The following is a 23,587-nucleotide window of genomic DNA, read 5'->3' as shown; positions in this document are numbered from 1 at the left end:
ACCCCCTCACGGCTTCCACCACCTCCTGCCCCAGCTCAACCCCCCCACGGCTTCCACCACCTCCTGCCCCAGCTCAACCCCCCTCACGGCTTCCACCACCTCCTGCCCCAGCTCATCCCCCCCAGTGCCTCCTGCCCCAGCTCACCCCCACCACGCTTCCACCACCTCCTGCCCCAGCTCACCCCCCTCAGCGCCCCCTGCTCCAGCTCACCCCTAGCACCCCTGCCCCAGCTCACACCTACCACCTCCTGCCCCAGCTCATCCCTCCCAGCTCACCCCCCCCAGTGCCCCCTGACCCAGCTCACCCCCCCCAGCGCCCCCTGCCCCAGCTCACACCCCCCAGTGGCCCCTGCCCCAGCTCAGCACCCACAGTGCCCCTGCCCCAGCTCACCCCCCAGCACCCCTGCCCCAGCTCAACCCCCAGTGCCCCCTGCCCCAGCTCAGCCCCAGCACCCCTGCCCCAGCTCACACCTACCACCTCCTGCCACAGCTCATCCCTCCCAGCTCACCCCCCTCAGCGCCCCCTGCCCCAGTCATACCCCCCAGTGGCCCCTGCCCCAGCTCAGCCCCCAGCGCCCCCACCCCAGCACAGCACCCACAGTGCCCCTGCCCAGCTCCCCCCCAGCACCCCTGCCCCAGCTCAGCACCCACAGTGCCCCTGCCCCAGCTCACCCCCCCAGCGCCCCCTGCCCCAGCTCAGCCCCCCAGCTCAGCCCCAGCGCCCCCTGCCCCAGCTCACCCCCCCAGTGCCCCTGCCCCAGCTCAGCACCCACAGTGCCCCTGCCCCAGCTCACCCCCCCAGCGCCCCCTGCCCCAGCTCAGCCCCAGCGCCCCCTGCCCCAGCTCACCCCCCAGCGCCCCTGCCCCAGCTCAGCACCCTCAGCGCCCCCTGCCCCAGCTCACCCCCCCAGCGCCCCTGCCCCAGCTCAACCCCCAGCGCCCCCTGCCCCAGCTCAGCACCCTCAGCGCCCCCTGCCCCAGCTCAACCCCCAGTGCCCCTGCCCCAGCTCAGCACCCACAGTGCCCCTGCCCCAGCTCACCCCCCCCAGCGCCCCCTGCCCCAGCTCACCCCCCAGCGCCCCTGCCCCAGCTCAGCACCCTCAGCGCCCCCTGCCCCAGCTCACCCCCCCAGCGCCCCTGCCCCAGCTCAACCCCCAGCGCCCCCTGCCCCAGCTCACCCCCCCAGCGCCCCTGCCCCAGCTCACCCCCCCAGCGCCCCTGCCCCAGCTCAGTACCCCCAGCGCCCCCTGCCCCAGCTCACCCCCCCAGCGCCCCTGCCCCAGCTCACCCCCCCAGCGCCCCTGCCCCAGCTCAGTACCCCCAGCGCCCCCTGCCCCAGCTCACCCCCCCAGCGCCCCCTGCCCCAGCTCAGCACCCTCAGCGCCCCCTGCCCCAGCTCACCCCCCCAGCGCCCCTGCCCCAGCTCAACCCCCAGCGCCCCCTGCCCCAGCTCACCCCCCCAGCGCCCCTGCCCCAGCTCAGTACCCCCAGCGCCCCCTGCCCCAGCTCAACCCTCAGCACCCCTGCCCCAGCTCAGCCCCCCAGTTCACCCCCAGCACCCCCTGCCCCAGCTCACCCCCCCAGCACCCCTGCCCCAGCTCAGCACCCACAGTGCCCCTGACCCAGCTCAGCACCCCCAGCGCCCCCTGCCCCAGCTCACCCCCCCAGTGCCCCTGCCCCAGCTCACCCCCCCAGCGCCCCTGCCCCAGCTCAACCCCCAGCACCCCCTGCCCTAGCTCAGCCCCCCAGCTCACCCCCCCAGCGCCCCTGCCCCAGCTCAGCACCCACAGTGCCCCTGCCCCAGCTCAGTACCCCCAGCGCCCCTGCCCCAGCTCACCCCCCCAGCTCACCCTCAGCGCCCCTGCCCCAGCTCACCCCCCCAGCACCCCGCCCCAGCTCTAAACAGGGCAGACAGCCCCAGGACCAACGGCGGAGCTGAGGCTCACGTGGAGGAGTCCACGCTGTGCTTATTTTTCTGTCCCAGGTCACCTGAGAAACACAACACACCTCAATCCTCATTCAACAACACTGGGGTGGGCACTGGCATCAGGTCCAGGGTGATGGCCAGAGCCCCTGGCCCTGGATGGAGCGCCAGCCTCCTGGCTTCAGCCTGGCCCAGCCCAGCCATCATGGGCATCTGGGCAGTGACTAAGTGGATGGGAGCAAAATCTGCACTACCCTTTGAAATACACAAGAAACCAACAAAAAAACAGGAGAAAGCACAGCGGCACAGTGCCAGAGCCAGCCCTGCTCCTGGGGGCTCGGCAGTGACCCAGGCCGCAGAGCTGGTATTCCAGGGTCGCCCTGAAGACGTGAGGGGCCGGGACACCCAGGTGCAGCACAGCACCCAGAAAGCACAGTAACAGACACGCGTGCGACCTGAATGACCACGTGGAGTCTGGCTGCCGGCAGCTGCGCCGACCGGAGCAGAGTGATGTACGACGCCAGCAACGGAAACGCTGAGCTACCTGTAGGACTTTCCCGCGCACCTAAAACCACTCCAAAGTAAATGGAACAGGACATACGAGCAGGAAGAGGGACGGTTCTCACAGCCTCGCACGCCTACCCCAAGATGTCTCACTGCAAAGGAAAGCGCAGCCCAGCGCCTGTGGCCGCCACCGCCGCCCAGCTGACTCAAGTCCCCTCGGCACACGTGATCTGACCGTCCGGGCCAGGGCACTCGGAGACCACGCGCTAAGCTACAGGGGCTGCTCTGGGCAGGCAGGCGCACCACGCTGGCCCAATGGAACACGCCTCTAGATAGTGCCGGGACGGTAGGACAGACACAGCTCTTCCCACCGGGACCGCTCATCCCAGGGAGAGTCCGCCCAACAGCGCTAACAAGACAGAGACAGATCTCAGCGACGAAGCTCGGCAACTGGACTGAGCTGCGCTTGAGGCCATTTATTCCAGAAATTCCCTGTTACATTTCTGGAAGCCAGCCTGCTTGGGCTTCTCTGCTGAGACGCTGATGTTCCCGGCGAGGCCGTGGCCATCCTGGGCAGGAAGCCTGTCCCCTGTCCTCCAGGTGCCAAGGTCCTGACAACCAAAGAGGCCGTCCGACCCTGGCGACGTTCCCAGGGGAGGGAGCGGCGCCACCCCTGAGAACCACCGTCCCCGCAGCTGGAAGCTTCGCTACAACGCGACCCGGCCTCCACGCAACTCAAGTCCTGGGACGGCGCCCAGCCTGAGGCTGAACTCGACTGCTTCTGAGAAATGGCCTGGTTTAGAGAAAGCAGCAGAGGACTTGCAGAGAGAGAAAGAGCACGTGTGCATGCATGTGTGTGTGCGCGCATGTGCATGCGCGTGTGGGGAGGGGATGGCGGGGTCCTCACATGATGCTTCGCTGCATGCTGGCGTCTCAGCAGCTCGCTTCGCTCCTGTCCCCTGCTCTTCTCGTCCCGTGAGGCGTTCCTGAAACACACAGCCACACACTTGCTGAGGACACGGGTTGGGTAAATTTCTCATAGAAAAAGCAGAACAATGACATCAGAAACACGACTTTCCCCTTCAAGAAACACTCCCGTTTTACAAGTCACGACGCCCCGCTAGGAGACCAGGGAAGACTGGCTCTCTCTCCTTTACAACTTCTGCAAGCCCAGATAAAAGCAAGCAGAACGAAGGGCACTCATACAGAAAGTTCTAGAAACATGAAGTAAGCAACACTGCAATATGAAACAAACACCAACCACTCGACCTCAGAGCGTGCCGTGCTCAGACGGCAGGCCATACTGGACTCTCGCTCTGCTAAGAGGAGAGCAGCGCCGGCACTGCCCTTGGGAACAGTCTGGTGGTCTCTCACCTACCCCATGGCTCCGGACACTGCTCCCCCCACTCCCAGTGAAACCCTGCGTCCACACAAGACCCTGTGAGCCAAGGAGTGCTGCAGCTCTGCCGGCAAGCTCAGAGGACTGCGCTTCCCGGGGAGGACACACGGCGGCGCGCGTGAGCACAGCGCGCCTAGCTCGGGGAGGCGGCGAGGTTTGCTTCCGTAAGAGCGACAGCGACCGAGACCAGCTACGGAGCAGACACTGCTGTGGCTGCGGGGAAGGCTGTTGGCAGACAGGGCAGGGCGTCTGCCGGGGGTAACGGACGGAGTCTTGACTGTGGTGCTTATGTGACTGTTTCCCACTCAACATTCACACCAAAGGCTGTATTTTACTGTACATCATATTTAAAAAAAAAAAAACAAACCCAAACCCTGGATCCCCACTGACTCGCTGCCTTCTCTCACACCCCAAACTCACGCAGGACCAAGTGGCATCGGCTCTGCCCCCAAATACTAACGGACAAGCAGCCCCTCCTGACCCCCCGGCTGCGGCTGTGGTGGGGGGGCGTGGACCCCACCATGCACTCTCCACTCTGGCTCAGCTTCCTGCCAAAGCACACTCTACCCTGGGAGGTGGCAGGTGATGGCTTAGGGTACCTGTGTCCCTGCCATGCATGTGGGAGACCTGGATGGAGTCCAGGCAACTGGCTTCAGCCTGGTTCACTCCTGCCTGTGGTAGGCATTTGGGGAGTAAATTAGCAGACAGAAGATAGCTGTCTGCCCTTCAAGTAAAAGAAAATTTTAAAAAACTTAAAAATTTAAAACTGAAACTTGAGTCACAAAAAAAGTGAAACGCGGGCCCGGCGCTGTGGCGTAGCAGGTAAAGCCGCCTCCTGCAGGGCCAGCATCTCATATGGACACTGGTTTGAGTCCCAGCTGCTCCACTTCTGATCCAGCTCTCTGCTATGGCCTGGGGAAGCAGTGGAAGATGGCCCAAGTCCTTGGGCCCCTGCACCTGCGTGGGAGACCCGGAAGAAGCTCCTGGCTTTGGACCAGCTCAGCTGGCCATCTGGGGAGTGAACCAGCTGATGCTAGGCCCCCCACCTCTCTCTCTCTGCTTCTGTTTCTCTAATTTTGCCTTTCAAATGAGAAATAAATCTCTAGAAAAATCAAAAAATAAAAATACATGCATCAAATGCCTCCCATTAAAAAAAAGTGAAATGTACCTTGTGAGACTCAGGAGCTAAGTCTCTTGCTCTAATTAGTTTACATTTAAGTAGCTCACGTGGCTAGTGGCTACCGTATTGCGCAATGTGGGGCTAAAACCCGAGTTCCTGGAAGGTACAGATTTTGTCTATTTCATTCAGGGACGTGACCGCAGGGCCTAAGCAGTACTTAGTACTGCACGCATTGGCCAATACATGCTTTTTACCCCAAATTAGGGTAGCAGAAACATCCGTCCATGACAGTTCAGGGTTGATAAGCAGGATCTTCCAAGCCCGCAGGCTGTGGAGTGGAGCCTACGGGGTCTTTGGTGAACGGTCCGTGGGTGACAGGCGGGGACGGCTGAGCCCGCCTTTCTCCCAGTGCACACCCTGCCCGCCTGCTCCCGGAACCACATCCGACGTTCCGTTCTCTCTCCCTGAGCAGGCAGTTCTTCCTTCCACGGACCAGAAGGAAGCTGGCAGGATCAGGGCTACCAGGCGGGCCACGAAGCACACCAGGGCGAGGCCCCAGCTCGGAGAAGCAGCTTGGATTCAGGTCTAAGCCCGCCGCCCCTGAGTCAGCGCTGCAGGCTGGGAACGCCCAGGGGACCCCCGCACAAAATGCAACCAGGGAGGCCTCACCCAGCCTGGACCTTCCCACCCACCCCTCGAACCCCGCTGCGTGCTCTCCCCTGGTATCAGATGCCAGGGCCCTCTCCCAACGCCCCTCTTCCCCTCTGCACTGCCCGCCCCCTCGACCCTCCCAGCGTCCCCTCCCCGGGGGACGTCAAGACCCCGCCTCCCTGCCCGCCCCCTCTAGCCTCCTCCCCAGGGTCTGGCCCCACGGGCTCCGCGCCCTCCGCTAGGCCCTTCTCTGGACTCGACCACTGACCTCCCTCCCGGTGCCCACCTGCGTCCAGCCCGGCCCACCCCTGACAGCCGGCGCGCCGCACTAGCTCCGCCCCCTGGGCGGTGTCCAAGTCCCACTGCCCACGCCCACCCCACGCTGTCCCGGCCCCGCCCCCTCCGGGCCTCCCACGCCCCTCCGGGCCTCTTCGCCGACGCCGCGGTCGAGCCCACGGCCGGCGGCCGCTGACTGCCGGGCCTCGGCCTGGCTTGTCTCGGCCCCGCGGCCGGCGGCCCCTCGCGCGCGCTCTCCCCTCGCGCCCGCGCTCTCGGCCGCCTCAGGCGTCCTCAGCGGCCGCTGCCCGACAGACGCCCCGACCTGACGGAGCCATGGCCCCCACGCTCGCCGCCCCCAGCGACCTCTGCCCCCCGCGCGGGCCGCCCCCACTTGCCTGGCGCCGGCCCCGCGCGCCGAAATCCCCGGCACCACAGTCGGCCCGGCTCCGCGCAGCCCCGCCGCCCCGAATTCGCGCCACGGAATTCGCGCGCAGAGACGTCGGCGGGCGGGGGCGGGGGCGGAGCCGAGGGGCGTGGTCCGCCCGCCGTCGCCGCCCGGAGGACGCTGGGAGTTGTAGTCTTCCGAACTAGAGAGCCCTGAGAAGGGGTGAAGTGGGGTGAGCCCTCCCGCAGAGCATGTCGGGAAGCGGCCCCGCGCCTCGCCTCGCCCTAGATGAGGGGTGGTGTAGCTGAGTGTCCCAGGGGTGGTGACTGGCGGAGTAAGAGGAAGGTTGAGGGGGAAGCCGCCGCGCGAGGCACGGCGGGAAGAGAGGCGAGAAGCAGCGCGGGGCATCCCGGGAGCAAGGGCCGGGCCGGGCTTCAGCGCGGGGCATTGTGGGAAGTGGACGCCGCTCCGGGGTGGGTAGGTGAGTGGGGGGGGCGGGAAGGGTGCACATCTGGGGGAGCGGAGAGGCGCAGCTGGGTGGGGCGGCGGGGCTGGGAGGGGCCGCGGCGAGCGGGGCTGAGAGGGCTTGGGGAAGCGGGAGCCGGCGGGCCCGAGCTGCAGCGGGTGGGAGGGCGTGGGGGCAGCGGCTGGGGGTGAAGAAGCCCACGCGAGGACCGAGGGCCATGTCTAGAAAGAAGAGGCACGTTGAGGGGGATGGTGGCGGCGGCGGCCGCTGGAGCTGGGGGCCGCGTCTCGGAAGGAGGTGGAGCAGCGATGGACCTCGGTGACACTTTTGAGTTGGACGAGCCACGAGTGGGGCTCGCACCTGTAGGCAGAGGCTCCGTGGCCGACCGCGGGGCGCGCACCTGGAGATGGGAGCGCCCTGGGGCAGCGGGAGCCGCAGGGGTTGCCCGTGGAGGAGTTGGGGGCGGCAGCCGCGCCTGGGAGACCACAGCTGGGGCGGAGCCGCGGCAGGTGCATGGATAAACCTGGGGCTGGGGGCCCATCGGGAGGTGACAGCGGGCGGAGGGGGGGGAGTTCCGGTTGTGCAGGGGGCGGGGGCCCTGGCTAGAAGTCCACACACATCTAGGGCGATGTTCTCGTTCCTGAACCCGTTTCCAGTTAGAATATTTCAGCAACACAGCACTCACGTCCAGGTTACCCTGAGGGCTTTATTCGTTGTTCCACTTGGGTCTTTCCAGGGGTCCTAACACGGGGGACGCCGGGACATAAGGGGTTAAGGCTCTGCTTGGGAAGGGGGACCGAGCAGGTGGGGCCGGGCCTGACACCCAGCGCCTCTTCCCCGCCCCCTCCCCCAGGCCCCAGGATGGAGCCGCTGCCGGAGCCCCCTCCCCGCGCAGCGGCGGCGGCGGGGCAGGAGGAGCAGGAGCTGCTGGAGCGGGCCTTCTTCTCCTGGGCCGAGTTCAGCCGCTTCTTCGACGCGTGGTGCCAGCAGCGGCTGGTGGTGTTCTCTGTCAAGAGCTCCACGCACGTGGCGCGCAGCCCCTGGGCCAGCGCGCCGCCGCTCTACCGGCTCATCGACGTGCTCAAGTACAGCTACGTGCGGCTGGTGTGCAAGGACATGCGCGCGCCCGGCCAGCCCGCCTTGTGCGTGAGCGCGCGCCCGCTGGGGTGGGCTGGGGGGCGGGGTCATGGGGGGGCTCCATAGCAGGGGCTTCCAGAAAGACCCTTAGACAGGGAAGCAGATGGAAGAGTCACAGAACATTCTAGAAACCGGGGATGTGGTAGGGGGGCCTCGAGGGGCTGCAGTGTGACCCAGTGGATCTGAGATTCCAGAAAGACCCTTGGAGAAGGAGACAGATGGAAAAGTCACAGAACATTCTAGAAACTGGGAATGTGGTAGGGGGGCCTCGAGGGACTGCAATGTGACCCAGTGGATCTGAGCTTCCAGAAAGACCCTTATGGAGGGAGACAGATGGAAGAGTCACAGAACATTCTAGAAACGGGGCTGTGGTGGTGGAGCCTTGGGGGGCTGCAGTGACCCAGTGGATCTGAGATTCCAGAAAGACCCTTCTGGAGGAGACAGATGGGAGAGTCACAGAACATTCTAGAAATTAGGGACGCAGTGTGTGTGGGGGTGCCCTGTGGCTCTGAGTGACAGGCTTCCGGAAGGACCCTTAAGAAGACAGGGAAACAGAAGGAAGTCATAGAACATTCTAGAAACCTGGAGACGCGTGGGCAGGGTGACCCAGTGGCTCTGTGCCATGGGCTTTCAGAAAGACTCTTAGGAAGACAGGGAGATAGAAGTCACAGAACATTCTAGAAGCATGGGGACAGGGCAGGAAGCAGGGAGCCAGATTCTGCACACCTTGAAGTAAGGTACTGAAAACCATCGTCGGTTCAGGAATTGCACTGTCCCAGGCTGGGAGCTGGCGATGTTTTAGTTTGGGGCTGGGAACTGATGAGCAAGAGACAGAATCCTGCTGTTCTGGAACGTTCAGACCGGGCAGGGAGATGGTTCATAGGGGGTTTCCAGAAGGGGCGGGAGAGGGACCTGAGTTCTGGACCACAGCCGTCTGGCCAGGGACACTCTCACTGGTTTTAAGCCAGGCTGGTCGTCCCTACAACTGTGGGTTTCAGCTCCTCTTGACACATAGGAGGTGGTAAGGGACACATGGGACCCGCTCTGCCCTGACTTCACATTGTCACTCCCTCATCCTGCGGCCTGGCCCCGTAGGTGTGTGGGTTTGAGACCCATGGACGAGGGCACGGGCCATGCCTGCAGGCTCTGCCACACCCTGGGTGGGTGTCTTTGGGCAGTGGCTTGGTAGGTGTGGGCTTCAGTTTTCCCGTCTGTGAAATGGGTTCGTGGCAGTGCCTGCCTCAGTGCTGTTGTGAGGAGACCCTGAAATCAAGCCTAAGAGCGGCACTGAGCCTGGGGCTGTATCGGCACACTTGCCATGGCAGGTGCAGCAGCCTGGACTGGATGGCTCCTGCACATGGCCAAGGGACTTCAGCTTCCTGGACCTCAGTTTCTTGGTAAAGGGGGGTTGTATGAGTCTCTGTCTTGTGGGTTCTGCGAGGGTTAAGTGAGCCGATCTGAAGGTACGTGAAGAAGTTCATGGAAAAATTGAAAGTTCAGTTTACATTGGTGCAAAACAAGGTTTTTCCTATGGGAAAAGTATGATGTGATGGCTGCATTCAAGATTTGGTTTTGCCCCAAAATAGGCTTTTTATTATAACTCCCCTCGTGCCGTTCCGAGAGCCACTAGCCCCAAACGGGTGCCCTGGGAGCTGTTCTCGCCATCCTTGTTAGAACACTCGCTCATGGCGGGGTTACCGGTCTCGCTGGTCAGCTCCCTAATTCAGAGACAGAGATCGGAGCTGTGATCAGCAGCCATCACCCAGAACTGCAGCTCTGGGCTCTCCCTGTGCTGACGGAACCCAGGTGGACATAATGGGTACTCACCGAGCGCCTGCCGTGTGCGTGTCCTTCGGCGCTGGTTGGAACCCAGAGCTCAGAATGCAACAGGGGGATTCCAAGAAGGCAGGTGGCAAAGGGGCCAGGTTGGGGGGAGATGACAGGTGGCAGCGCCGGCTCCGGCTCCACTGCTGTGCCGCTCAGCCTTGGCCAAGCACCCGGAGGATCCTGACAGCCCACTGGGTCGAGAGGAGCTGGGATGGGGGAAGAGGGGTGGCACAAGGAACTCAAAGCAGAGGAACTTTGAAAAGCAGCAGAAGTGTCTTTGGAGACGGCAGCTCGGGTGTTCTCGAGCGTCCGCTGTGCGCTGGCCTGTTGGCTGTCCGCCTTACGTAGTCCTCAGTCCTCCTGGAGAGGCCACTGCCATTGTTAAACCCCCATCTCCAGATGAGAAGGCTGGGGCACAGCGTGGTTAAAAAAATGGGTTTGAGAGTAGACGCAGCTCCCCTGCACTGGTTCACTCCCCAAATGCCTGCAGCAGCCAAGGGGGAAGCCAGGAGCCCAGCGCCCAGTCCAGGTCTCAGGTGTGAGGCAGAACCCAACTATGGGAGCCGACCCTGCTGCCGCCCAGGGTCTGCATTAGCAGGAAACAAGAGGCAGGAGCCAGTGCAGCCAGCGAGACCCCGGCACGTGCCAGGGTCTCGCTGGTGTGGGATGCCGGCATCCTAACCAGCGTCTACCACGAGGCCGAAGGCTCACCCCACGCCCATGCCTTTTTGGAAAAATAGTTCTGTATTTGCTTTCATCTAACTGAGAGGCAAAGCAACAGAGAGGGAGCTCTTCCCTCTGCTGGTTCACTCCCCCAGTGCCTACAACAGCCAGGGCTGGGCCTGTCCAAAGTGAGGATCCAGAACTCCATCTGGGTCCCCATAGGGATCGGCAGAGGCCCAAGCACTCGAGCCGTCGTCTGCCGCCTCCCAGGATGCATGAGCAGGGAGCTGGACCAGAAGCAGAGCAGCCAAGACCTAAACAGGCTGCTGCTGTCAGGAGCTGTAGCTTGATCCGTGGACCAGTGTCCACCCTGAGCCTGGCTCCTCCCCTCCTCATCCACTCTACTTCCTGTGTGTGTTTGAGATTTATTTATTTATTTGAAAGGCAGTTACAGAGAGGAGAGACACAGAGAGGTCTTCCATCCGCTGGTCCAGTCCCCGAATGGCCACAACAGCCGGGGCTAGGCCAGGCAGAAGCCAGGAGCCTGTAACTGCATCTGGATCTCCCATACGGGTGCAGGGGCCCAAGGACCTGGGCCATCCTCCACTGCTTTTCCAGGCTATAGCAGAGAGCCGCATTGGAAGTGGAGCAGCTGGGACTTAAACTGGTGCCCATAAGGGATGCCGGCCTTGTTAGGCAGCAGCTTAACCCACAACACTGGCCCTCTCTACTTGCCATCTTTGAATCTTGGATTATGAAAATGAGAGAGATGTGTTTGCCCTCTGAAGATTTCTTGGTTCTAGGCACCAAAATCCATTCATCTAAGAGATTTGTTCTGAACACCTGCTGTGCACAAGGGCTGTGTGTGTGTGTCTGTCAGTCTGTGTGTCTTAGATGCTGGGGTTTCAGTGGGGAGCATGCATTACAGACAGGCATCCATCCAATCTGTGATGGAATTGGTGCTAGCCTGGGGGTGGTCAGGGAAGGCTTCCTGGAGGAGGTGGTGCTGGCTCTGAGGCCTGATGACAGGCGTTGACCAGGTGAAGAAGGGACAGGGAGGGGGAGAGAATTCAGGTTGGTGGCCTTGGAAATGGAAGAAGTGGATGGTTGGGAAAGGTTCCGGAGGCAGAACGGGCAGGACCGTGGGTGGTGTGTGTGCACTGGGGTGCTGTGTCCCAGGGGAGCTGTGCCGGGGGGGGGGGGTCTAGATTACCAAGTGGGTTTCAGTCACTCACTCCTACAGTTGCCCCTCAACGTCTATGGGGATTGGTTCCTGGACCCCCACAGAAATCAACTCCAGGGGCCGCTCAAGCGCTGTGTGTGACAGTGTGGTTTTTACATAACCTGAGTCATGCAGCCGGTGTCCAACGGGCACAGGGATTTCCCTCGAGTATTTCCAACCCGGCATCAGCCGACCCCCAGGGCCTGGGCCGGCTGCGTGTTTATTTCCTCCCTGGCCCCTTGCACAAGATGAGTGACAGCTCTGCTGCTCTGTGCACACCAGCCTCCTGTAGGCTGAGGCTCCCCCTCAGAGGAATGCCCGCCCCCTTGCAGGGAGCAGGTGCACGTTTTGCATGTTTTGTGCAAGGACCACGTGTGGGCGGATTTTCTCCCCTGGTTGTAGCTCCCCGTGCTGATTCCATCCATGCCCTGAGCTATGCGGCTTCCTGGGCCAAGCATGCTGTCACCTGCAGAGGAGGCTCAGAGAGCCCTGGCAGAGCTGGGGGAGCGCCCCGGGGGTCGGCAGGGCGGTGAGTGTGAGGACAGGAACTGAAAAGGCTTCATAGCCTGCAGTGTGGCCAGGCAGGCAGCAGGTGGCTGTGTGTGACGTGGTGGCTGCATGTCGGGTCTTCAGTTTGTGCAAAATGCCTTCTATGACCATGCAGCGCTGAGGGTTAGGAAAGCTGGCACCACTTCCCGTGGTCTTTGGTGCAAGGTCTTGTCCTTCATTTTAAAAAAATTTTATTTTATTTATTTGAAAGACAATTACAGAGAGATCTGCTATCCATTGGTTCACTCCCCAAGTGTCCACAATGGCTGGAACTGAGCCCATCTGGAGCCAGGAGCTTCTTCTGGGTCTCCCACATGGGTGCAGGGGCCCAAGGACTTGGGCCATCTTCTTCTTCTTCCCCAGGAGAGCTGGATTGGAAGTGGAGCAGCTGGGCTTTGAACCAGTGCCCATAGGGATGCTGGTGCTGCAGGCCGGGGCTTCAACCCGCTGCGCCACAGCGCTGACCTCCTCTGTTTCCATTTTATTCTTTGTTGGAGACAGAGAGTGCTCCTGTCTGCAGATTCACTGCCTAAACACCCAGAATAGTTGGGGCTGGGCCTGAACCAGGAGCCGGGAACTCAATGCAAGCTGGGGCCCAGCTACCTGGGTCTGCCGCCTCCCAGGCTCTGTACTAGCAGGAACCTGGGGTCAGGAGCTGGAGTTGGCAAAGAAGCCCTGGCACCCCAGAACAGGATTTGGGTGGGCTGAATTCCCATGGCCCTCCCTCAGTTGGGCAGCCCCTTGTCATGTCCCACCAGCTTGCCTCTCTCTTCCCCTTAGAGGGACCCCCTGATGACACGGAGTCCACCTGGATAACACAGACTCTCCTATCTCAAGGCCCTTAATGCAGTTCCACTTGGAGCGTCCCGTTTGCTGCCTGTGGTGATGCGTGCACAGCCCTGGCACGAGATGTGAACATCCCCAGGTGGGGGCCGGGGGGGATGGCAGGCTCCCTGCCACACTGCTAGAAAACGCAGGCTTTCTGCGTGCACTTTGAAAAAGCGGGGGGGGGTGGGGGGTGGGTGGGCAGCGCTGTGGCTCACTTGGTTAATCCTCTGCCTGCAGTGCCGGCATCCCATATGGGCACCGGGTTCTAGTCCCAGTTGCTCCTGTTCCAGCCCAGCTCTCTGCTGTGGCCCAAGAAGGCAGTGGAGGATGGCCCAGGTCCTTGGGGCCCCTGCACCTGCGTGGGAGACCAGGAGGAAGCACCTGGCTCCTGGCTTCAGATCAGTGCAGCGCCGGCTCTGGCGGCCATTTGGGGAGTGAAACAACAGAGGGAAGACCTTTCTCTCTGTCTCTCTCTCTCACTGTCTATAACTCTACCTGTCAAATTAAAAAAAAAAAAAAGAAGAAAAAGTGGAACATACCCCCGCCCCCCCAGAAGTGCTACCACCCTGTGCACGCCTCCTGATAGATTTCCCCAAAGAGGAACACATGTGTAGCCAGCACCCAGAACCAGAAATGAACCCCGTCTGGTCCCAAGAAGCCCCCTCCCGCCCCCACAGAGGGTGGACATGTGCGTGGCAGAGGCTAACTCTGCTCTCAGTGGAACTCTGTAGATACACACAGGGGTTGCTCCTGGGTGGGGGTGGGGCTCCTCTCACACAGCAGGTCTGCAACGCACCCCGTGTTGGAGACGGTCCCGGCTCCCTCATCCCTACTGCTCGTTCTGCTGGGATGTGTGCGTCGCAGGTGTTCAGCCAACGTGACGAGTGCTGCCGTGAATGTTCTAGAACACAGTGTCAGGTGCCAGTGGGCAGGCATTTGTGTTGAGTGGGCTTGCTGGGCGGTCTCCGTGGGGCCGTCGGCCATGCGTGAGGCTTGCAGTCCCCTGCCTCCCAGCATGCTTTTTTGGGCCCCTGGCGGTGTGCCGTGCATTTTCCTAGGACTTCCGTTGGTTATATGCTTGGTGAGGATCCAGTTTGAGCACCATTTTGCATATGCGACCTTTTGTTTGTTTCAAAGATTTTCACTTTATTTGAAAGGCAGAGTGATAGGGAGAGGCAGACAGACAGACAGACAGACACACACACACACAGATCTTCCAGCAGACTACAGCACTCTCTGAAATGGCTGATTCCTGAAAAGTTTCCTGCTAACTCTAAGCAGACCTCCACTCCATGTCGGGAGGGCTGGGCGGGAGGGGCAGAGCTATACCACACCTGTGGTGGGCACCAGGTTGCAGGCACCGTTTATGAAGTGCATTCCGTACCAGGGCACTCCAACAAATCGAAAGTGTGATTAAAAGATAAGGTTATCTTGGTGCAAGAAAAAAAAGATCATCAATGGATTCATGGAAAATGTGGATTATGAATTAGGCATGACTTTCAATTTTTTTTTTTCAACCAGAATTGATTTACCTTGTAATGCCGTTTCCCACCAACTTCTACAAGTACCCAGGTACTGCCAGTTCTCTTCCTCCTCCCGGCAGCCCCGGGAGAAAGGCACGGTGGTGATCCCTTCCCACTTCATACATGGGGAGACTGGGGGCCCTCTGCACTGCTCTGCGCTCACAGCAATCCTTGCTCAACCAAACCAGAGCGAGGACGAGGAGACGGGCAGAGTGGAGTGACGGGGTCGGTGGTCGTTCCTCCCGCAGGGCCCCCCAGCCCAGCTGCCCGGCCTTCATCACCGTGAAGCTGAGCCCGCTGCGGGACCGCCTGGTGGTGTCCGAGTGCCAGCTGACCCACTCACACCCGGCCTGCCCGCTTGACTTCGCCTACCACTTCCGCCCGGGGCACCTGCTGGCCAACGCCTGCCTGCCCGTACGCTTCACCAACAAGATCTCCAAGCAGTTCGTGGCCCCGGCCGACGTGCGTCGCCTGCTCTCGCACTGCAAGGGCCCGGACCACGGCGTCCTGGACGCCCTGCACGTGCTCGAGGGGCTCTTCCGCACCGACCCCGAGGCCAAGGTAGGGTCTCTGGGAGTGGGGGGAGCAGGACCCTGGGCCATCCCTTCACTCATCCTCCACCCCTCCACCCACTTCCATGCATTCATTACTCCCGCACCGAGGCGCTGGGGAGGCTGCAGGGGGCGGGACGCAGTGGCCCCCGGCATGCAGCGCTGCCCAGCCAGCACTTTGTGCTACAATGGAATGTTCCGGGCCCTTGAGCTGCCCACTGTGGCAGCCCCCAGCCACCCGTGGCCAGTGAGCACTTGCAGGGTGGCCTAGCGACCCAGGGGCTGAGCTTATTGTATTGTAATTAATTGAGATTTTAATAGCCACTGGCAGCTGCGGCAGCGGGAGAGGCCAGCAGCCCAGAGACTCTTGAGGGTGATAGAGCTGGGAGCTAAGAGGAAGAGAGGCCCAGGTGAGGGAAAGTGAGATTTAAACATTCTTTTAAAAAGCTGGCCTGCGCTCGTGGGAAATGTACAAAATGCAAGGTATGCAGTCAGGCGAATGCTCCCTAGTGGGAACACCTGGGCACTCACCACCCGGACGGAGAGTGAGACGGAGGAGGAGGTGACGGAGTGAGGAGGCGAGGGTGGGCTTGGAGGGGGATCCAGGCGAGGAAGGCCTCGAGAGGGAAGTGAAGGTGACGCCGGGGACATGGCGTGGAGGGGAGGGGAGGGACCCCCCGGGCTGCCATCACAGGCATTTGGGACAGCAGGTGCAAAGGCCCAGTGGCCAGAGCCGGCTTGTGGGTTGGAGGAGCAGTGAGAATGCCACTTCCTGTTGCTGTGATTCAATGTCTGGGTGGAATTGAGAGAGAGAGAGAGAGAGAGATCGATCTTCCACCTGCTGGTTCGCTCCCCAGATGGTTGCAATGGCCAGAGCTGGGCCAATCTGAAGCCAGGAGCCAGGAGCTTCTTCCAGGTCTCCCAAGCAGGTGCAGGGGCCCAAGCATTTGGGCCACCTTCTACTGCTTTCCCAGGTGCATTAGCAGGAAGCTTGATTGGAGGTGGAGCAGCTGGGACTCGAGCTGGTGACCATATGAGCTACCAGCAGCGCAGGGAGAGGCTTAACCTACTGTGCCACTGCGCCGGCCCCCTCATGACTTTTGTCAGGCACCCGCTGTGCGCCAGGCATTACCCTAAGTGCTGCAGGTTCTGTCATTCATGTCAGTCTCACTAGGGCCCTCCAAGGAAAGATCCACCATTCTGCACCCCTTTTACAAACCAGGAAGCTGGAACACAGGCCAGGAACCGGCTCAGGGTCACACAGCTAGGTCGTGCCAGAGCTGAACTTGGACGCACAGTTTGGGTCCAGGGTCATCTGTGTTCACTGCTACTTGCCTGCAGCATTTCCCAGTTTGAAAATGAAGCCTCCCCTTCTCTCCCACCCCCCTCCCCCACAGTCTAACTTCCAGAAGGTTGACCACCCCAGCCAGGTCAGTTTGCCAGACTGTGAAATGGGTACACACACAGGGACCGCACTCCTTGCCGGTCTTCACTGACTGTTGCCCACTGGCCAGGGTTGAGTGACTAAGCCCCGCCCCTTCGCGGGGGCACACCTTGCATCCGGGACAGGAGAGTGGTTCACCTTTAAACTCCCTCTTGGGAGGTTGTTGTGGAATCCAGAGCGAACCAAGGCCACGTATGGATGTGAATACCCAGAGAGAAATAAGTCCTAGCAACCCCTGAGAGGCTATCCTGGCTAAGGAAGCACTGAACCGCTGACTGTTTTATACACCAGGCACAGGCTCTGAGGCCGGAAGGCAGCAGGGTGAAGAGCGCCCTGGACCCTGCCGCCCCCCGCCCTCCCCCCCGGGGTGAGGTCGCAGAGTCCTCGGCTGGCGCCTTTTGGCTAGGACAGCACAGGCCTCCCTGGGGCAGGTGTGTTGGGGTGTCTATTTTTAACCTGGTGGGGGCCTGTGCTACCCACTATTTTGCATCTTGCTTTAAGTGCTGGTGAGTGCCAGGTGTCAGAGCTGCTCAAACCCCCTGGGAGAAAACTCCTCCAAACCCCTGACTCGGGCTAGACGCCATGCCGCAGGCTTCTGGGAGCATGCAGGGCAGGAGGGCTGGGGAGTGGCCGGGTCAGCAGGATGCACTCCAGCCCCGTGCCCTGCGCCTTGCATGGGCCTGATGTCTCCACGGCCGGTGACCTTTACTGCTTGTCCCTGTCTGCAGAGCAAACCCTCAGTCCCAGGAGGGGGAGGGCAACGTGGGGTTCAGAGATGCAGCTGCTCCCCAAACAGCTCCCCCCACTAGGCTCTGGGTTAGCCCCGCCCTCTCCAGCAGGTGCAGCCGGTCCCTTGCCGGGGCTCTGCTGTTGGATCCCAGTGTTCCCAAGTCGCTGGCTTAGGATTCATGGGGTTTTGTTTCATCTGGTGGGGAGGGGGTCAGCTTATTTGCCTGCCTGCATTCCAGCCTCCACTTGTCAAATATCCACGCCTTCCCTTTAGCCCTGGCTTTAGGAACAGCCATTTCCACAGCTGAGGTTTGGGAGAGAGGGAAGTTAGAGAGGTGTGGCAGGGCCACCACTGTTACCCAGAGCCCCACCCGGCGTTGCCCTTGCATGATTGATGATATATTGATAGTATAAGAAAGAGCTCCTTATTCTCATCCCAACACCGGGCTTAGCGTCAACCAGGTACTGTTCTTTTCAATTCCCTGCAGTCTCCAGAGGAGGGATTGCGTGGGAAAGCCAGCTTCCGAGGCGTTTCTTGAGCTAGGGTGGCTCTCTTGGTCTCGGAGGGGGGCCAGAGAAGCAAGGTATGCCCCAGAGCCACAGCACACAGGCACCACTGGTGGGCAGCACCGGGTGGCCCTTTATCCACAAAGGTGTTAAGACCTCTTAGAAGTTGCTCCAAGGCAGCGATGCCTGGCAGTCACGTCTCCACCCCAGACACCAGCGAGCTGCAGCCTGAGCAGAACCAGGTCTGGGCCGAGAGCTCAGCCTTCTCCCCTGGGTGCGCTCTGTCTGCCTTCTGAGAGGGGGGTGCCGACCTGCGGGGGCCTCTCTCTGCTCGATGCTGACCTGGCACCATCTCAGCCGAGGGCAGTTTAGCTGTGTCTGCCAGAGTGACCGCAGCGCTGGCCCTGTGACCCGCACTCCCGCTGCCGGGAGTTTATCCTGCAGGCGTGGCCACGTGGGACTTTGGGACAGTGGTATCACTGTGCCTGGTGACAGCAAAGGATGGGGAACCATGAGACTGCAGAAGTGGGTGCTGGTTACATAACCCGTGTGCGCCCATCCACAGAATACCACGAAGCACTAACAGAGAGCGAGAGTAGCTCTAGGGATTGATCTGGAAAGATCTCTCAGGTAGGTTTTAGGCCATAAAAGCAAGGTGCACAACAGTGGACTTCATGTGCTGTGTTATTTATTTGAAAGTCAGAGCTACACACAGAAGGAGAGGCAGAGAGAGAGGTCTTCCACCCTCTGGTCCAATCTCCAGCTGGCCACAATGGCTGCAGCTGTGCCGATCTGAAGACAGGAGCCAGGAGCCAGGAGCTTCTTCTGGGTCTCCCACGTGGGTGCAGGGGCCCAAGGACTTGGGCCATCTTCTGCTGCTTTCCCAGGCCATAGTAGAGAGCTGGATTGGAAGTGGAGCAGCCAGGACTTGAACTGGTGCCCATATGCGATGCCAACACTGCAGGCGGTGGCTTTACCTGCTACGCCACAGTGCCAGCCTGAGAAGATGAAATTATACATAAATGCTAGAAGAATACCACGAACTGTGGACGGGGCAGGACGAGTGAATGGAAACAAAATCATTAGAACCAAGAGGTGGGAGAGGACCCATGCCGGGCAGCTTCAAGTTATTTGCCTTTGGGACCCTGTGAATTTTTGCACAATTCCTTTTTAGAAAGAAAACGCCAAATAGGCAATGGTCCCAGTGTATCCCACTCATTTGCTTCCCTCTTGGTAGGACGAAGCAGGGGGTAATGGCAGGATGTCTTCACACGGCCAGTCAGGGTGCCCTGGGCTTGGCTCTCAGAGAGACTGGCCCTCAAAGCTCAGTGGCTTCACTTGAACTTTACTGCTGGGTCCCCTACAAGGCCACCAGGGAGCAGTGGGAAGTACCACTCATTGGTGCCATTTGGGGACACAGGAGGGTGGGAGTCCAACCCCATCTCAGGGAGGGACTTGAGGCTTCTGCCCAGAAGCGACTCCTAAGGTCACTTCCGGTCACACTTCATTGGCTACGACCAGTCACGTGCCTGTGCAATGGTGGTGGAAGATGCAAAGGCGCCAAGTGTCCAGCAGGAGGAGACCCGCAATGACCTGGCACACGGGAGGCGGGTCCGCCAAGGGCCTCCCACCGCCTCTTGTGACAACGGGGCTGGCGCTTAGCACACAGGCTCCCACAGGGCATGGATGCTGCCTGTGGCTATCTGCCCGTTTTCCCAGACATCTTCGCGATGATAAAGTCACCCTAGTACCTCGACTCCATTTTATTGAACCGCGAGTGCTTTGGAAGGTACATGGGAAAATGCCAATTTAAAAACTTTATCTTTGAAATCCATGCCTGCAAGTAGTTTTCAGAAAGCTCATAGCAATGTGTATCATGAAAAACTGCATGGATCTAAAAAAATGCACCCAAATGTACTTATTTTCTAATTCCCATTGCCATGGGCTTTTTGAAGTACCCCAGTATGTGCTAAAAGCCTTGTATACATTCTGGCTGGGCCTTTTACTGGCTGGGGGATGTTGACCAAGTTATAAACGGAGGCAGAGAGAGAGAGAGGAGATTGCTCATCCACCTGCTGGTTCACTCCCCAAATGGCTCCAACGGCCAATACAGGAGGCCCCTGGCTGGCAGCTGCCCATCTCCCCTCCCTGCCCAGTGACTTCTTTTGCAAACGCCAGGCGCCAAAGTGGCTGAGGCCGAGGTGGCTGCAGAGACTGGAGATGAGGGCCGAGGGTCTGAGTGCCCAAGGCTGTGTTGGGGGCTCACAGTTTGGGCTGCAATGCAGGTTCAGGGAGAGTTCCAAGCCCAGGGAGGTGCAAGCTGAAAATGCCCTTTGGGCTGCCGCGTGGGCACCACTGGGAGCCCAGCGGGGAGGCGGCTGCGAGGGTCATCAGGATAGACGTTGGTGGTGGCTGGAGCCAGGGTGGCGGCCAGGGGCATGGGGGAAGCAGGGGAGAGCCTGGGGGACGGATCGCGCGTGCGAGGTGTGGAGCGCCTGAACTGGGGCCTGAGTTGCGGGGGCGGGGAGTGGGGCCGGGTTTTTGCGAGTTCAGGGCCGAGGTGGGCTATGGACGAGGCACCCAGGGGCCGAGAGGTTGATCAGGCGGGTGAGATCCCCTCGGTAGAACACACAGAGACAGGGAGAGACCGGGAGAGCAGGGCACGGCGGGAGAGGCGCGCGGAGACAGGAACACGTGGTTAGAAGCCGGCCCGGAGACCCTTGACCTCTGGCCCCGCCCCTGCCTCTGCCCGCAGGTGAAGCTGGTGTTCGTGGAGGACCAGGCCATGGTGGAGACCGTGTTCTTCCTGACGTCGCGTACCCGGGCGCTGCTGCGGCGCTTCCCGCGCATGCTGCTGGTGGACCGGCTGCCGGGCCTGCAGGGCGCGCTGGACCTGCTGGCCGTGCTGTGCGTGGACGGCGCGGGGCGCGCGCGCCAGGCCGCCTGCTGCGTGGCGCGCCCGGGCACGCCGAGCCTGCTGCGCTTCGTGCTGGTGTCGCTGCTGCAGAGCGCGCCCGACGTCAAGGGCCGCGTGCGTTGCCTCACGGCCGGGCCCGAGGTGGCGGCGCAGCTGCGGGCCGTGCGCCAGCTGCTGCCAGGCGCGCGCGTGCAGATCTGCCGCGCGCAGGGCCTCGAGACGCTCTTCAGCAAGGCGCAGGAGCTGGGCGGCGCGGGCCGCGAGGACCCGGGGCTGTGGCCGCGCCTGTGCCGCCTGGCCGGCGCCGCCTCGCCCGCCGCCTACGCCGAGGCATTGGCCGAGCTGCGCGCCCACGGCCCCGACGCCTTTGTCCAGTACTTCGAACGCAACTGGGCGCCGCGGCGCGACATGTGGGTGCGCTTCCGCGCCTTCGAGGCGGCCCGCGACCTGGATGCGTGCGCTCTGGTGCGCGGCCACCGCCGGCGGCTGCTGCGCCGCCTGAGCCCGTCGCGCGGAGTGGCGCAGTGTCTCCGAGACCTGGTGGCCATGCAGTGGGCCGATGCGGCTGGGGAGGCGGCGCCCGAGGGCCCCGACGGCGGGGGCGCATGGCTCGGGGCCGAGCCGGGGAGGGGGCCCCAGGTGGAGAAGGAGAGGGGGAGGGTCCCGGAGACCGGTGACCGGACAGGGGCGACGACGACGGAAGGGAGCATTTGGAGGGGGCCGCAATTGCAGGAGTGGCCAAGGGGACTGGAGACCAGGGGCTGGGGCGGGGTCCAGCTGGAACGTGAGAAGGGGCGGGGCCTGCAGGTGAGGGATTGGAGAGGTGGGCAGCTGGGGAGCCAGAAGGGGAGGGGGCTGGAGGGGAGCGTGTGGAGAGGGTCCCAGCTGGACAGAGAGCACTTGAGAGGGCCAGAGGTCAGAGACTGGAGGGGTGGCCAGTGGGAAGGCGGACTGAAAACCAGAGGCTGGAAGGGGCCCCAGGGGGGAGTGGAGAACCACAAGGGGCTGGAGGGCCTGGGCTGGAGGGGGGCGCATTTGGAGAAGCCCCTGGCATCGCTCCCTGAGAACGGGGACCAAAGGGCGCCCCCTTGGGGCGATGACGGGGGACGAGCGCCGGAGACTGCAGAGGAGAGAGGGGCGAGGTGGGCGGTGAAGAGGAGGCAGGGCCTGGAGGACGTCGTTCTGGTCCGGCTTGGGGACGTGAGGGTCGCCGCAGCGGAGGACGGAGGCGGGGTGCCCCGGTGCGTGGGCGCCCAGAGCAGGGCAGGGCAAGGGCTGGAGTGGGGGGACGCCGGAGGGCGGTGTCTGGGGCCAGGGCTTGGAGCCACGTGCGGCACCGCGGAGCCGGGGACTCTGTTGGAAGTCGATCCGGACGGGGCAGCCCCCAGAAGCGAGGGCCCGGCCTCTGCAGAGAGCCCGCAGGAAGGGGGTGAAGGAGAAGCCCCTCGGGATCCCAAGAGGCTTTGCTGCCGCTCCAGAGCGGAAGAGGAAGAAGTGGACTGGGAGCCCCTGGCCAAATTCCGAGCCGCCTGCGGGCCGGAGCTGGCAGACCTGGTGGCCGAGGAGCTGGCTTTTGCCAGGCAGCACGGGACCAGGGATTTCCACTGGACAGGAGCTGGCTTTGCCCTAAAGGACGGCAACTCAGACTTCTTCCTGGACGGGGCCCTGACTCGCTGTAGCTGCTCCATCCACGCGGCCCGCCACCTGCCTTGCAGACACGTCTTCGCCGCGCGCCTCCTCACCGGGGCAGCCTTGTTCCACGTGGACCTGCTCAGGGACTGCTAGTCAGAGCCCCGGAGCCCCTGCCCGCCACCATCCACTGTGAAGGGGGCGAGGCATTCTTCGATCCCAAAGATAAAAGAAAAACCGGGCTAAGGCCACGCCCCTCTGGCCACCCCCCTGGGATCACCCAGGGACCTCACTGTGGTCCGAGGGGAAACCGACAGTGTTTATTAGGTCTTGGATAAGGCGCTGCTGGCCAGGGTGGGCTTGGGGGCTTCCCTCGGCAGAGGAAATGTGGAGTGAGAGGTGCACAGAGGCAAGGAAGGCACAGAGCGGGGGGGTGGGGCAGGGGGGGACAGCAGGATATGGAGGGAGTCTGGCGGGAGTGGCCTGCTCAGTCCGGGAGGGCTGGGGGGCGGGGAGGGGGGAGAAAGCCAGGGAGAGCAGATTGTGCAAGAAGAGGGGGTGGAGACAGGGATGCAGGAGAGAGCAGGCAGGGACTGGGGGATGCGAGAAGAAAGGAGGGCGGGGGCTGGGGGGCTTCTCCCCAGACCCAGAGACTTGGCCCCTTTGGCAGGCGGGTTGGTGGTGCCCGGAGGAGTAGGAGCGGGCACTGCCGTGTGGTGGGCTGGGCTGGAGACTTGGGCTTGGATTGCTGAACTTCCAGGTTGGAATAAAACAGTGTTATTTTGGTGTGGGTGTCCAAGCCTTGGCTTCTGGAGGGGGTGGGGGCGGGAGTGGGTGTGGGAGGGTGCTCTGGGCGGCCTTGATTTGCTTCTCTCCTCTGTCAGCAAGGCCAAAGTGACTCCACCTTCCCTGCCTGGACCTGTGTGTCACAGGGTGACTGCCTTGTGCTGTGGATTCTGCCCTCCTGCCCATCATCCTTGCTGGTGGTTGGCCTACGGGTGGGTGTGGGGCCCTGTCCCAGCCAGTGAGTCTGCTCTGTTAGGGTGGGACGCCAGGGAGGCACAGAAGGGGATGCCAGGCCCAGGCACCCCCTTGGTCCGGTGTGAGAGCACAGCCCAGGCACCCCCTTGGTCCGGTGTGAGAGCACAGCCCAGGCCCAGGATGACAGAGCTCAGAGATGAAGAGAACGCGGCCTCTCTCTGAAGGGAGTCGCTGAGGTCGGCTGTACCATGGAGCTTCTCAAATCGGAGACACTGTCATGGTTGAGCGCAGTTTTTAAGAATTTAATTTTCATTTATTTGAAAGAGAGAGAGAGAGAGGGGAAGATTTCTTC

At 61.8% G+C, this 23,587-nt stretch overlaps 2 protein-coding genes across 5 annotated transcripts in view; one reads left to right on the top strand and one right to left on the bottom strand.

Annotated features, from left to right (window-relative positions):
- LIG1 (DNA ligase 1) overlaps nucleotides 1-6,406 on the bottom strand; it is a 33,112-nt gene extending 26,706 nt beyond the window's left edge. The window contains exons 1-2 of one of the 2 annotated variants that reach the window (XM_051837430.2): nucleotides 6,273-6,406; nucleotides 3,336-3,414 (exon numbers count right to left, since the gene is read on the bottom strand). In XM_051837430.2, the coding sequence (XP_051693390.1) occupies nucleotides 3,336-3,352 (17 nt within the window). In that variant the 5' untranslated portion in view covers nucleotides 3,353-3,414; nucleotides 6,273-6,406. The remainder of the gene's footprint in view (nucleotides 1-3,335; nucleotides 3,415-6,272) is intronic. The other variant, XM_051837429.2, reaches the window with a different exon arrangement.
- A 3-nt stretch (nucleotides 6,407-6,409) lies between these two features.
- ZSWIM9 (zinc finger SWIM-type containing 9) lies at nucleotides 6,410-23,040 on the top strand. 3 transcript variants are annotated; one of them, XM_051837431.2, is made up of 4 exons: nucleotides 6,410-6,743; nucleotides 7,582-7,870; nucleotides 14,726-15,038; nucleotides 20,464-23,040. In XM_051837431.2, the coding sequence occupies exons 1-4, from the start codon at nucleotides 6,551-6,553 to the stop codon at nucleotides 22,408-22,410; spliced, it is 2,742 nt and encodes a 913-aa protein (XP_051693391.1). In that variant the 5' UTR covers nucleotides 6,410-6,550; the 3' UTR covers nucleotides 22,411-23,040. The 3 variants fall into 3 exon arrangements, with proteins under 3 accessions (XP_051693391.1, XP_051693393.1, XP_051693392.1); XM_051837433.2 differs by having other exon boundaries at nucleotides 6,603-6,739; XM_051837432.2 differs by lacking the exon at nucleotides 6,410-6,743 and adding an exon at nucleotides 6,774-7,237.
- Nucleotides 23,041-23,587: the final 547 nt, after the last annotated feature.

Source organism: Oryctolagus cuniculus, chromosome 18, assembly GCF_964237555.1.
Source record: "Oryctolagus cuniculus chromosome 18, mOryCun1.1, whole genome shotgun sequence".
NCBI classification, from domain to species: domain Eukaryota; kingdom Metazoa; phylum Chordata; class Mammalia; order Lagomorpha; family Leporidae; genus Oryctolagus; species Oryctolagus cuniculus.
This window is presented reverse-complemented; position numbering and strand designations above follow the sequence as displayed.